This window comes from Amblyomma mixtum, chromosome 2 (genome assembly GCF_055824585.1).
Source record: "Amblyomma mixtum isolate Tamu chromosome 2, ASM5582458v1, whole genome shotgun sequence".
Classification (NCBI taxonomy): domain Eukaryota; kingdom Metazoa; phylum Arthropoda; class Arachnida; order Ixodida; family Ixodidae; genus Amblyomma; species Amblyomma mixtum.
The window spans coordinates 23,761,797-23,776,110 of NC_143013.1; the positions used below are offsets into that span (position 1 = coordinate 23,761,797).

The 14,314-nt window shown below is 44.4% G+C and overlaps 1 protein-coding gene across 4 annotated transcripts in view; it reads left to right on the top strand.

The window, feature by feature from the left end:
- The first annotated feature begins 979 nt into the window (after positions 1 to 979).
- The window catches only part of muskelin (muskelin 1), a 58,819-nt gene continuing 45,484 nt past the window's right edge, over positions 980 to 14,314 (top strand). For all 4 annotated transcript variants that reach the window (XM_089570853.1, XM_089570855.1, XM_089570854.1 and 1 more), the window contains exons 1-13: positions 980 to 1,072; positions 1,397 to 1,466; positions 2,799 to 2,941; positions 3,040 to 3,128; positions 3,780 to 3,889; positions 5,598 to 5,735; positions 5,817 to 5,871; positions 6,500 to 6,574; positions 7,250 to 7,312; positions 8,932 to 9,044; positions 9,663 to 9,776; positions 11,080 to 11,237; positions 12,736 to 12,895. In XM_089570853.1, coding sequence (XP_089426979.1) covers positions 996 to 1,072; positions 1,397 to 1,466; positions 2,799 to 2,941; positions 3,040 to 3,128; positions 3,780 to 3,889; positions 5,598 to 5,735; positions 5,817 to 5,871; positions 6,500 to 6,574; positions 7,250 to 7,312; positions 8,932 to 9,044; positions 9,663 to 9,776; positions 11,080 to 11,237; positions 12,736 to 12,895 — 1,365 coding nt within the window. In that variant the 5' untranslated portion in view covers positions 980 to 995. The remainder of the gene's footprint in view (positions 1,073 to 1,396; positions 1,467 to 2,798; positions 2,942 to 3,039; positions 3,129 to 3,779; positions 3,890 to 5,597; positions 5,736 to 5,816; positions 5,872 to 6,499; positions 6,575 to 7,249; positions 7,313 to 8,931; positions 9,045 to 9,662; positions 9,777 to 11,079; positions 11,238 to 12,735; positions 12,896 to 14,314) is intronic.

Below are 14,314 nucleotides of genomic sequence, written 5' to 3' on the forward strand. Positions count from 1 at the left end.
AATTTCGAGAAGTTTAAAAAAACAACAATTTAGCAAACATCATCAATCAATTCTAACTAAAAACAAATCACGACTCAGAAGTGCGAAAATAGAAAGTACATACGTAATAAAATACATCCATTAACATGAGCTTCTTAGAAATCCTGCTTTTGTAACGCGATGGCAGTTAGGAAGCAGGCTTGTAGCGTATGGAGATGACAGCGATGACCATTGCTTTCAAATTAAACACATACTGTCTGTCAATGGTGTCGACTGCATTCTGTTCGAGTAGCGGTATTCCAAAGAATGCGGGATAAGTAGAAGGGCGAAAAGGATAATCAAGCCCGTAAAAACAACAACCACTCTGACAACTGGATCTATTGCTGTTCAGTGGCATGTCAGATCAGCCTTCTTTTCAAAGATGCAAGTAGTCTCGGAGGCGTCCAGTCTAACATCGTATTAAAGCGTTACTCGTGAAAATTCGCCGTAAAAGAGGCAGGTTAATTTATAACTAAGTTGTGAACGGTACTATAGCGTTCAATATAACTTCCAACTTGTCCAGGGTGAACTAATGGAGGCTTACGCTTTGAATACAGCAATCGCCTTCACACGGAGCACCTAAGTTGCACATTCATTCAGTGTACTACTTTGCTCTATGCATTGGTGGCCAAACGCGTAAGTTTCTAGCTGCACTGGGTTCGCATTGCTTTACGAACTGAGCTCCTAACACTTTTTGTGTGTTGCAGCCTTATATCGAATGCGATAGGATGTTGACTTTGGATCCACGCTGTTCGGATCATTTCAGCCGTTCGAATGCCGCGCGATGCACCTACAGGCGTACCGCAGTAAATATTTTGATCTTATTATGCATACAAATTATTTTTAAAATGCATAAAACAAATATTAAAACTAAATTTTTACGTTAAACGTGTTTTATTTTATTTTTAGTTTATTTTTAAAACTTGTAAATATTTCAGTCGGTGCGGGGCAGTCATTGTTTACTGTCACCTCCAAAAATGGCGTCCACGGTCTGCAAAAAGCTTAAGTATAGTATTCATAAATGCTCAAGTTACACAGGATCTTACTTACCAGAGTACGTACCCACTTCTAAAGTCTTCAGTAACTTCCGCAGCCAAAATGCAGGCGTTGACGCCTGATTCTTAGCCTTGAGAAGTTGAGTGCAGTCCATTCAAAGTTGGTTGGTCTCTGTAATTCACTCCAGTATCAAAGCTGGGTTGTTTTTAGAAGCAAACGAAGTCATTTATACAGTATGTGCGTGCAGTTTTAGTTAACGTTTCGCTGTTGGTAGCGTGCTAAAGCGCCAAATGCTGCGTCACCGTGGCAACCGTTGCCCGTTCTATTTTTATACTGGGTTCAACTGCCTTCTGACTTTCGCTACTGTGGATGTTTCTTTTAGAAACATACTCGTGGACAAACCAGGTGACCAGTATTCAAGGTGGTCTTCCGATTCCAATTACCCACCCCAGGTGAGTGAATTCCTTATTTCAAGGTTCACTTTTTCTAGTTATTTTTGTATTTTCAAAGTTTTGGGCAGAGCGCTTCGAGTGTAAGTACAGCGCTAGTTGCGATCGTGTTCGCTTTATTATTTCGATTACTGTATCGGTACTTGACTACGCCGCAGGCTGCGCCTTGTCATGCTTGTTAATTACGGCAAGCGTGCGAGAAAAGTCGTGATTATGAGAACACTGGAACATCTGTGTTTTGAATTCAACGCCTGGAAAGCGAAACCGCGCGCTTCATTTAAGTGTTTGTGAATTTGTGTACTTTATAGTACTCTGTGGGGATAAAAGTTTACTAATTGCGCACTGCTTACAACGTTGTGTGTCATCCATGTTCGAGGGAATGTTGTGCCGCAGAAAAGCTGTTAACAGAGCCAAAAGTTAGCAGAAACTATTAATTCTAGTTTTGTTGCGGCACGAAAGCTGGATAGTAACGCTTCCTTTGTGCAGAAGCAAAGTCAAGGTCAGAGTGTTGAGCATTGAGACGCATTTTGAAAGTTACATTAGAGTGAAAGCTGCAAACTGAGTCGCACACGGGATGCAAACAAGAGAGCGCTTGAAATGGTGGCCATGCTTGTTTGAACATTAATTGCACACAGGCTCATTCACATTTTGAAATCTGGTTTTGGGACAGCAACGCCAGGTCTGTCTCATTGCTGCCAGATGCACATATGCGTAGCTTTAGTACCGCTGCATGCTGATTGTGCAGCAGAGCTTGACTCTGAACACACTCGTTTGAAGGCAGTACAGTTGTGCACACCAAGTTTCAAAGCACATAGTGTGTGGTTTTCTTTTAAGAGCAGAATAAAATAAATTATAATAAGTAGTTCAAACTGTTGCAACCACCATTTGTCTTGAAAAGGCATCTGAAATGCGAGTGAATGTGCAATTTTTACACCTTGGAAGCATTATTGCTTGTCACTGTCTACATACGGGCCCATTCAATTGATAGGCAGAACATGTTTCAAGGAGTTTCTTTAAGGGTTTGCCAAAGTTTATAGCAAGTACTGCGGGGTAGATATAGATGGCATGTAGCAAGAACTCTACGAGCTTCAAAAGTTTGCGTGCCATTGTTTTAAGACAGTTTTCAATGCATGAACTGCTTCAATAAATGTAATGCAAGGTGGCAACTTGATTGTAAGTTTGAAAAACCAGCTGGGCCGTGCAGCAATTCAATCCCTTTGGATTCCTATGAGCCCAGCAGCTAGCCTTATTATATTTGATGCAGTTCCAGCTTTATGCTTAGTCCCCTCTCATACTACGGTGTTTTTACTTTTTTTTTCCCCTTCCTGTTTACAGTTCCTGGTCCTAAAGCTGGAGCGGCCCGCTATAGTGCAGACGATAACCTTTGGCAAGTACGAGAAGACGCATGTGTGTAATATGAAGAAGTTCAAGATATATGGCGGTTTGACTGATGAACACATGCTGGAGATTCTAGATAGGTTTGGAACACTCTTTGACTCCTCATGTTTTCATCATTGAACACTTTCGTGTGCGACTGCTGCACCTTTTTATTGTTTCTTTTTTTCTTACTCACTAGCGGCTTGAAGAATGATCACCTGACAGAGACGTTCACACTTAAGCACACCATCAATGGCAACCAGTTTCCTTCACGCTACATCAAAATCGGTAATGCAATCTTTCTTCTCTTCGCTTTCTTCCTTCTTTCTTTGTTTTCCAAGATTAGAAAAGCCATAACCAGTACTAAGGGCAGTTTTTAAATGTGTGCAAATGTATAGAAGGATAAGAAAGTTAGGATTTTACCATATGTGTGATGGGTCTTTAAATGCCTATTGAGGCATTACGGTTTTGCATGCCCTGAGTGCATAGAAGTCTGTTGAAAAGCTTTTAATGCAGAAGTCCCAAGTCAGATGTTTGCGTCAGTTGAGCAAAACTTGTCACTTTTGCATAAGGATAGCATGTTTGAATCAGCTTATTTCCTTCAAGGTGTAATAATTGGCAAAATCTCTTTGAATAACACATAGCAAACCTGAAGTTACAATTATGGTTGGGTTGTAATTGTGACATGTTACATAACGCTGCCTGGGATGGTTTATGCTTACTGATGTACTGATTGGTTTTTTTTTGGGCATGTTTTCAGCTTTCATGTTTTAGTCCTGAATTTGTTTTAGAAGGAGTTATTATGGTGGCTTGTCTTTTATTTGGGGTTAATCCTAGTATTTTCGTTTTCTTGTTTCATCTTTGATCATCTCAAATGTTCCAGTTCACATTTCAAATATTTCAGAAATAACAGAAAACGAAACTTAATTGTGTTTGCAGTACCTATCCAGTCTTGGGGCCCCAGTTTTAACTTCAGCATCTGGCATGTCGAGCTTCAAGGGAATGAGGACAGAGACCTGGTGATGTCTTCCCTGAGATGGTTCAGCACAGTGAGTTGATTTCTTTTTTTTTTTCACCCTTTCAAAGTGGCCACAATCGAAGGGATGTGGAAGCAAAATGTCATGTCGGTGCATAGTGTATACGAGCATTTATTTATGTGCATGCAGACCAGGCCAGACTGGAATGTGTTGTCTACATATTCGACCCTGGAGGTGGCGCAATATGTCACAAGTGCTGCAAAGTAATGAGTGTTTAGCTCCTTGCACTATTGGCAATTTTCACGAAATCGACGACACACAGTAGCAGTGTTGCGGAATAGTCAAAAGAAGGATCAGCGCATGTTGAACCACGTTTGCTCCATTGCTTAAGCAGTTCGCTGGCACATTAAAATAATGTCAGAGTGTTGCTGTAAAATATATTGTGAGGGTTGTTACATAAATGTTTGCATGCTAACGACATAGAAGAGCTGCTAAGTGCTGTTGCACGAGTTTTCTGGTGCCAGCAATACACGTTGAAAATGGAAACTAAATTTCTGTGCTGTAGTGGAACACTTGCAGGACCAGGACACTGCAGTTAACATCAGGCACTTAGCCTATGAAAGATGTCCTCTTTGGACTAAATGTGCCCATGTAGATATGATGCGCTATTTGGTAATGAACACTGCTGAGCGCACATGACAAACGGGTACATTTCGAGCATGAAGAGATTTGTGCATGACTGTGTCTGTAACGCAAGGCCTTATTATGGCATGCGTGTAGGGTGATATGGGCTTCGTTATCCACGAAGAGTGAGAGGTGATATAATGATTTCATTCTGGGTCCATTTCAGTCTTTTTTTTTTTTTTACTTCGTTTTTGCCCTATGTCTTTGCTAGCTGTACCTGGAATCAGTCAGTCACGCTAGCGGATAGTAAGAATTGAATAGCACTAGAAGAATAGAATTGTAGCATAACGACCTTACATGCATTACGTGCCTTTCATCTGCTGTTTAACTGCTTCGTGCCGGAAGAGGCGGCCTCATTGGTTTTGGCTTTCCACTTTCACACATGGTTAGAAATTAATGTTCATATTGGCAGTTGCGAGCGGTTTATAAAATTGACGAGCAAAAAAAAATCAAAAGAGCGAAGCTTTATTAGTCAAATCTGAAGCGGTGGTGACTGCATGACAGTTGCTGGGTCTCGCTCGCCTGTTATGCCGAAAATTGTGCTCCTAGATTTGTCATATGTAAGTGCGTGATCCGTTTTGCCAATAAACAAGACTGTTTGCCTGCACTAAGCTACCACTATTGAAGCACAAGTGTGAGTTTATCGTGAAATTTTAAAACAAGCATGGTTCCACCCATGCTGACCCTAAGAGTAGTCCTCCATTGTGCTGCCATGTTGGATCATTTGAGGCCCCATTTTGGTCGTGAAAATCATCAATGCCTGTGTGCATCACAAGCCATTGAGCCATTTGTAATGGCCATGTGCGACTTTACTCTCGGTAAAGGCTGATTTCATTGTTTTGTTTTATGGACACATTGCATTGTGTGACATAGCAGCTTAGAACGGATGCTTTGCAAGCACTTGGCAGATGACATCATTTAGATTTTCAGTCACAGTGGTGCCTCATGCACATACTGTGCTCTGGTTAGCAAGTACAATAGTCATTGAGTAACAAATGACTGTGATGACAAGGCAGAAACTTACCGACGATGTGCAGGGAAGGGCACACACTGCACAGTCCATAGCTCACGTAAGTGGAATGGGGAACCTTTGCAGTACAGGGAGAAGGAGGCGATCCGCCTCTGCCTGAAGCACTTCCGGCAGAAGAACTACTCCGAGGCCTTCGAGTCCCTGCAGAAGAGGACCAAGGTACAGCTGGAGGACGCGCTGCTCACAAAACTGCATCAGCTCCTGGTACGTGGGACCTGTCCGCAGGGAGCAATGCTCAATCCGCCACAGCCCTGAGCAACAGCATGCTTGTGTTGCTTGTTTCAGGTGCAGAAGGGCGACTTTGTTGGCTGCGAACAGCTGCTGGAAAAGGCGGCCAATGGTGAGCACAGACTTGGTTTTTGCTTTGCTCTTCAATGTCATTCACGCATGCTTCTTTCACACCAGCATCATCAACCTGCAAACATCAGTGCAGTGATTGCATTGGTTGCTTTGTGAAAAGCCTAGGAACTTTAAGACAGAGAGAATGGATTTCCTAGCATTTGTTCGTGTCCTGAACAGCCGAGTTTGTGTATGTAGCAGTCAGTCCCTTGACTTGTCAGTGTTTCACATGCAAGGTATCTGACTGTACTTTGCTGCAAGCAGAAACGATAGAAGATGGAAAAGGATGAGTGTTGAGACGTCAATTTGGCAGTGATATTGAAAAAGTAAGCGTAAAGCTGACATATTGCTGCTTTAAAGTGTTCGGTTGTCTGTATGTGTACGCTTTGTAATTGAACCATTTGTGTCACTTATTTAAGTTGAGAATCACTGCTGCCTATGCGGGTCCTTGTGAGTCAGCTATCTTGTGCACACTGCGACACTGTACCATACATTATCATTGCCAGCAGTCTTATTGTATTTATACATATTACGTCCTGTACACTGCAATAAGAGAGCTGTTTAAAACAGACCACTAGATGCTTTACACATCTTACGTGCTGAACAAATCTTTTTCTTTTTTTTTTCAGAGGGTGTCTTCAATGAGTACCTGAAGAATGAGGAGTATAGGCCCAAATGGACGCCCATCCTTTGTTCAGACAAGCGTATGTCTGCATTAGTTGTTTTCCTCTAATGGCGTTAGCCTTGGCACAGGAACAGATTCCAAGTTTGTGACAGGAAAGGAAGGGATTGCAGTATGGTAGTACTTGCTGGGCTTACCCCAGGATTGGATGTATGTGCACTGACGACATTAGCATGACTTGCATGGTTTGACCCTGTTCTGTGTCCCTTTGTGGGGCGTGTGTCATATCGGTGCGTGCACTAGTGTTTGCCCTCTCGCCACCGATCCAGTCTACAAATTATGTATTCTGCATTTTACATGAAGGTGTTTTATCAACTGGAGATGCCTCCCAGAAGGCCTCTTAGTTTGTACAGTGGAAAGTAAATTTGATGTCTAAGAAAAAACCCAAGTATTCGGGCTGAGCATGTTCAGGCCGAGCACGTTCTGACCAAGCAGAAAGTTTCACTCACATTAATTTGGCCTTAGGCTGAAAGTCGAAGTGTTGCTGCGAGCCAGTTTCTGGCCAACATCCTGATGCAGGGTTTTACATGAGCTCTGCTAGAGTTTTGGAGCGTGCTTTGAGTATGTAAACTGGTGCCTAGTTAGTTGGCACAGGGAGCATGGCAATGAAATGTGAGTAGTGCAACCTGCATGGAGAGTGGTTTTCTCCTTCTCTGTTTCCTCATGATGTGTGCTGTTCCTCCATCTGTGGCTCCAGCGGAAGGCAAGAACCGTCCTGGAATGCGGGGTGGCCACCAGATGTGCATCGATGTGCAGACAGGTGAGGCCCTTCATTTCATTCAGATCAGTATATGACAAAACCTTAATTCGGACTTCAAGGGAGTGGAAAAAACATCCGAATTAACTGAATATTGAATGGCCCCCAAAAACTTCCCAAAACCATTGGTGCAAAAATAAAATTTATTTGGTGAAAACCTGGGCAACGATCAGTATGATGAAAACTATGCATTGACAACAATTTCTCACTTTTTCGTCAAATGCTTTAATTCGTGCGTGCTTTCTGGAATGTCGCAAGCAGAACTGCTCCATAATGGTAGAGGTCTCCACAGCTTCTTTCAATGTGCGATGTGGTAGCGCTGTAGCTTCTTTGCATTGACAGTGCATGTCAAGAGTCTAGCGTACAAACAGTGGGCAGCGTACAAACAGTGGACAGCGTGTGACGAGCATGAAGTTTCAGTGCACTGGGAGAACAAAAATGCCACAAAGACAGAAATGAGGGAGATCCTTATTAGTGCTGGAGAGGGAAGGTGCCTTCGGAAAAGAAAGGAAAAAAAACGCAACTAGGCAACCATTGTTTTAAACTGTGCTCGCTGATATGTGTGGCTGATAGCCACCGTCACCGCAGGCTGGGAGCGAAACTCTGAAACCGAAGCTACTCGACCAGACACCCTCACTGCCCAGCGATGGATATGAGGGGGGGCTGTTGATCATCAGCACACCTGCCGTTGCACACGCATCAGAGGGGTGCAGGAAACGATGTTATATGCAGTTTAGGCCCGAGGACAAGTATTTCAACAATCGCTTGTAGAGCAGGTCATAATTTGACACGGTGTCGCTTCAGAAACCCGTCAAAATTGAACAATGCCAGCCCCAGGGTGCCTGAATGGGCTTACGTGGGTTTTGCAGAACGCCGGTGGTAGCCCGAATTTCCATATTAAGGGGGGTCGAATTAATGAATCTTTATGCATTTTCCTTTCTTTGTGATTACCTCTGCATTCATTACAGTAGCACTTTGCAGTTTGTGATAATGCCACTAACTCAGGCCATTACTTTTTTTCTTTTTTGTAATGCTTTGGTGGGTAGATATTTGGTAAAGCTTGTTGCCAGCAAGGCAGGGACAAAATTCCACTGGAAAGATGTGGCTTCATGTCAGTGTCTTAACATCTTGTGTCTAACCTTTCCGCACCCTAACATTTATGAAGGGGCCTGTATTTTTGCTGAATGCAAAACTCCATTTATTTCTTTTGATGCACTGGAACTGTCCTGAAATCTTTTGATTCATTTAGGCATTCTGTTTGTAGATATGTCGTGTGAAAGCTTTAGTCAGTGTACCACTGGCTGATTAAAAAAAATGAGCAAGCACTGCTGTCACTTCCTTCACCCAAGAAGAATTTTTCAAAACATTTGCCCCACAAGGAAAAAGATACGGCTCTGAATTTGATTGAATCAGTTGTGCACAAACTTCGAAGCGCACAGCTACCAAGTGCGCTTGCAATGCTCTCTGCCGTGTGTTTGGGATTGGATATTGCAGATCTCGGCTGTCAGTGCCGCTCTCTCTTTGTAAGCAGTGAAGGACTGGCAGGTTTGCTGATGAAAGCGGGATGTGTTGTGACAAGGCTCTTGCTTGTTTTTATCTTCTTTGTGCCCTCACCCCCGCAGAGACGCTATACCTGTTTGGCGGGTGGGATGGTGTGCAAGATCTTGCAGACCTCTGGTCATACCAAACATCAACTGGTGTGTGGACGTGTTTGTCTAGGGACACTGAAGCTGAGGTGAGCATTGCTCGCACTTTTGTGGAGAAGGACAACCAGGCAGACGCCACGGTGGCTCAGCGGTTATGGTGCTCGGCTGCTGACCCAAAAGACGCGGGTTCGATCCCGGCCGCGGCGGCTGGAATTTCTTTGGAGGAGAAATTCTTGAGGCCCGTGTACTGTGCGATGTCAGTGCACGTTAAAGAACCCCAGGTGGTCGAAATTTCCGGAGCCCTCCACTACGGCGTCTCTCATAGCCTTAGTAGCTTTGGGACGTTAAACCCCATAAACCAAACCAACCGACAACCAGGCAGAAGTGGGGAAAACTTGCTGCACATAGATGCACCATTGTTAAACAAGAAATGGTGCTCAGTGAGAAAAGGCTGCTTTGGACTTGCACAAAGGTCCTGCCAGTCAGGGTGGTATATTTGTCCAAGCATTTCTTCGCAGAACTCCTTACCTTGACGTTGTGATCTGTCTCAGCTGTAAGCTTATACTGAATGATGAGATGAGGCATTTTGGGCAAAGTAAGCAGAGAGTGTTTCCAATGCATTTATGGTTTTGTACTTATCAAACCTCTGGCTGAGACTGTATGGAGGCTGCTGCTATGGTGTCCATGTTTGGGGCATTGCAATGCAGGGTGGCCCCAGCGCACGTTCCTGCCACAAGATGTGTCTAGATGGAGAGCGCAAGAAGATCTTCACCTTGGGACGCTACCTCGATTCCTCTGCCAGGAGCACTGAATGCCTTAAGGTAAGGGGAAGTCCTGTGGACGGTTGAGTAGGACAGCAGCACATTCGCTAAAGCCATAGCCACTGCAAAACAAGACTATAAGCAGCAGCCCATTGCCGGTTCCACCATCCACTTCTGTAATTGCTTGAAGATTTTCTGTTGTTAGAACTCATGTCCAAGCAGAAGGCTCCCTATTGGTTCAGCTGTTCTAACTTATCCATTAGCTGCACAAGTCTCGCAAACTGTCACCTGTTACAATGACAACAGGAGGCATGCCATTTGTGGTGGCAAAGCTGTTGAAATTGCATTGATGGAGTTGAGCCATGCACCTTTTTAAACACCTTATGAAACGCCTGGTATGAAGCTGCTTTCCTTTTTTGTTTTTATCAATGCATCATAGGCACCTAAAAGGATTTCAGCCCCTTATGAGCTTTTCTTCCCCCCCCCCCCCCCCCCATTTCTGTTTTTTTTTTTTTCACATACCTATTAGTCTTTAATCGTCACCAAGGTTTCACTGAAATTAACTTGATATTATTTGCTGTCAAAGCTGTACACCTAGCTGTGAGAATCGGAACAGTTAAAGGTGCACTGAAGAGGATTCTGAACTTGTCTTTTTGCCGCGGGAACTCGATCAACACGTTCCTAGCATTCTTAGAAACTGCAACTTATTGCCCTGTATGGCCGATTTCCCTAATTAAATCGAATTAACGTCCGGCTCCTGCCCTTTTTTTTTTAATTCTGCCTCGTACGATGGGCGGAGTCGACCAACTCGTGAAGTTCCTTTCAGCCAGCTCCGTGGAGGCTTTGCTTTCGCTTTATTTTGTTTTTAGGTTTCCATGAATAAATAGTTTCATTCGCAGATAATATAGACGCAAAATAAGCCCGCAGAAATAAAAATACGCGCGGACTATTTGCTACTACGGACTACTACGTATTACTCCGCCGATGGCAGAGCGGCAAGCCGCCACGGGACTGGGTGAAAGGCACTCCACGCGTTGGTCGACTCCGCCTACCGTACGAGGCAGAATTTAAAAAAAATGGCGGGAGCCGGCCGTTAATTCGATTTAATTTGGGAAATCGGCTATACAGGGCAATAAGTCGCAGTTTCTAAGAATGCTAGGAACGTGTAGATTGAGTTCCCGCGGCAAAAAGACAAGTTCAGATTCCTCTTCAGTGCACCTTTAAGCACTGACATGCCCGGGCAAGTTAAGTAGATGTGACCATTCTTAGCTCATGCTGTCTTCCATCTGTCGCCCGTGCTCAGTTGAGAAGCACTGATGTGAGCCAAGAATGTGGTTTCACATCGGGGACGCATCCCTCGCAGAGTGACTTCTATGTGTACGACATTGAAAGGAACAAGTGGACTCTCATCACGGACGACACTGCGGCAATGGGGGGCCCGAAGCTGATCTTCGACCACCAGATGTGCATGGACGTTGAGCGGAACACCATCTACGTTTTTGGTGGCAAGATCCTCACAAGGTAGGATAACAGGACTGTTGTCAAGCCACTGGGATAGCTGCATTGGCCTTTCCTGTTTGTTTTTTTTTTCTCAACATCCGTTGTCACATATCATGTCATCCACTTTGCGAAGATGGCTTTGGTCACAGCACTGGTGGGCATATGTATTTGAGCAGATTGTCAGAATCTGAGGCAAGAGGCCTCAATATCATTGTGTGCGGTTAACCATGCATTGGGAGCAATGCATGGGCCACAGGAGGTCTGCTGCCACACTGTTGAGAGCAAACTTTGTGTAGATCACTTCAGCTTCGGCTAAACTGCATCAGAGTGTCAAGTTTGGTGTTTTTGGTAGGGTTGTGCTCTCCGACTCTTCCGCGTAACGTTGGCGCACGTTGTGCACATGGCAGGGTGGCCGCGTCCACAAACTCGGCCTTCAACAACTGCACTGTTTGGCACACCAACAAGCGCACATGATGGGACAAAGGTCGGATGTGAAAGCGAACATGGCGTGGCAGGAACTGCGTTACGCCAGCAGCACGGAAGGCCCGAAAGATGAAGATAAAGTAAAAGATAAGAACGAATGCAGAACTACCGAGACTAAGGCGAGCGCTCTGTTGGCATTGGCTTTCATGTTTGTGGTGTTGCTGGAAACCAACCTCAAAACAGGCGATACCTTATTTATGCCTTTAGACAGTTGCAATTAGAGAGGTGAAACACCAGTTATTTTAGATACCGTGATGAGAAAGCCAGCACCAGGAAGCATTTTGATCAGTCTTTGCTTCGAAGAGCGGCACTGTTTTCTTGCGCTCACGATCTGGGTGCAGGGCTTCGCCTCTGCTGCGCTTCTCTGCTGCTGTTCGCCTTCCCGTGTTTAGACAAACAGATCCGCCTCCGAAGAATACCATTTAGACCTGCTCTCCAAGGGCAAGTGCACCCCGTATCTTTGTGCTGCGGCACATCTAGCGGTGCATGAGTATGTGCTCGCAGCAGCACGTCAAATCAGAATGAGGAAGTTGACATGGCAGAGATAAAAACTGTCTCCTTCTCGGCTATCTGAATATCAAGTGCAGCCATATTGTGGTGGTATGATGCAGTCTACTCGGTACTGGCGTGGTATACACCACCTTTGCTCCGAACTGTACCTTCTGTCACAAGCAGTGCCAGAAACGGGGAACGGGGGAAAGCATTAGAGACGAAGAAGGAGCAGACTCAGTGGAAAGATTCCTCGGGGCTGTCTAGTTGTTTTTTTGTTTGGTGTAGTTTTGTGCATTGAAGTACTAATGTGGCTTCACCTAAAATATTCGTGCTTCTCCAACCAAAAAGTTTTTTTCTTGATGTTTGAAGAAATGTTTGCACCGGAGTGTCTTGTGTGATGTCAAGGTACTTTTGGCTGGACATGAGTGTAAACGCCAACTGAATAACCACGTTATGTGCATTGTAAATTGTTCCTCACAGTGCATCACCATTGCAGTTTTAGTATTGCTGGGCCATATATTTAGCCCCTGTGTCCCTGTTACAGTTCCCTCCCGGTGGAAGATAGAGCAATGGAGACTGCATTCAGCGGATTGTTCACATATCACGTGCCAACAAACACATGGCATAAGCTGCGGGATGATTCCTCAGGGAACGGTCCACAAGATGTTCGGGCGAGGATCGGTCACTCGATGCTGTTTCACGAGGTAAAGTTTAGAGTCCATGAAATCGCTTTTTAGAAGCGGCAAAATCTTTGCTGCTGATAGAATGCCATACAGTGAGAGCTGTGGAACTCAACCCTAGTAGCCTGGAACATGCTGTGCTTTCTAGAGCTTTTGTACAAACGGAGTTCCAAAATGTTTGGTTACTTTCACTGAAGAAAAAAAAAAAATTATTTACTAAAAATTTCTCCATTCTGGAAAACATTGTCATTCTTCACCTCTCTATACTATTTTCATCCATGAAGACGCTCAGTTACTCGCTGCAGTGGCTCGGTGGCTTTGACGTTTAGCTGCTGATCCCAAGGTCAGGAAATCGAGCCCAGCTGCAGTGACTGCATTTGAATGGAGTCAAAATGCAAAAATGCCCTTGTGGTGCTCAATGCCAGCATACATTAAAGGTCTGAATTAATCCGGAGCCCTCCACTTTGGTGTCCTTCATAGCCCAGGTGCTGCTTGATTAAATTCCACACATACAATCTTGAAGGTGCTGGATATACTTTTGAAAACTATTCCTTAAATTATTCCATTGCTGATATTGAAGGCACATGCATCATTGCACAGGCAATCTTTATTCAATCCATGTAGCTTTTCCCACACATGCCTGCCTTCGTATGAAGACAGTCATGAAGTTGGAGATCGAGGTCCAATGAGTAAGCAGGGATGGTTTGCTCTCAGTTGCTCGAAAACTTCATTGTGACATTTCATTGCTGAATTTGCTGGAGGAGGTCACTCTGAAATCCTCACACAGTCCTCCTCTTTCTCTTTCTTCAATGGACAAGGAGCCTAGCCATCAAATTTTTTTTTTTGTTCTCAAATTCTTCTGTGGAGATTCGCCATAGTTTTGTCCTTTGAATGATTGCACTTTCTTCTTGGATTTTCAGGCAGATTTGAGGCTGAACTTTGATGATCCTTTTGAAGTGATCAACAGTTTCAGCTGAGACTGATGTCCTGGAGCACTAACCACAGTGATTATCACAGGTGCTGATGTGTCCAGTCTCAATTTGAGCAAATCAGATTTCGACAGCCGCCGCAGTGGCTCAGTGGTTATGGTGCTTGGCTCCTGACCCGAAAGATGCGGGTTTGATCCCGGCCGCAGTGGTCTCATTTTGTTAGAGGCGAAGTGCTAGAAGCCTGTGTACTGTGTGATGTCAGTGCACATTAAAGAACCCCAGGTGGTCAAAATTATCTGAAGCCCTCCACTACGGCACCCCTTATAGCCCGAGCCACTTTGGGGACCTTGAACCCCATCAAACCAAACCAAACCAGATTTCGACAGTTCTCATAGACAGTAGTTGCTCTCCAAGTCTGGTATTTAGCTTTTTAAAGCATTTCACTGATTATAAAACTTGATGAAAAGGTTAAGAGCATCGCAAAAAGTTTGTTCTCGTTGATGAAGTGTACTGG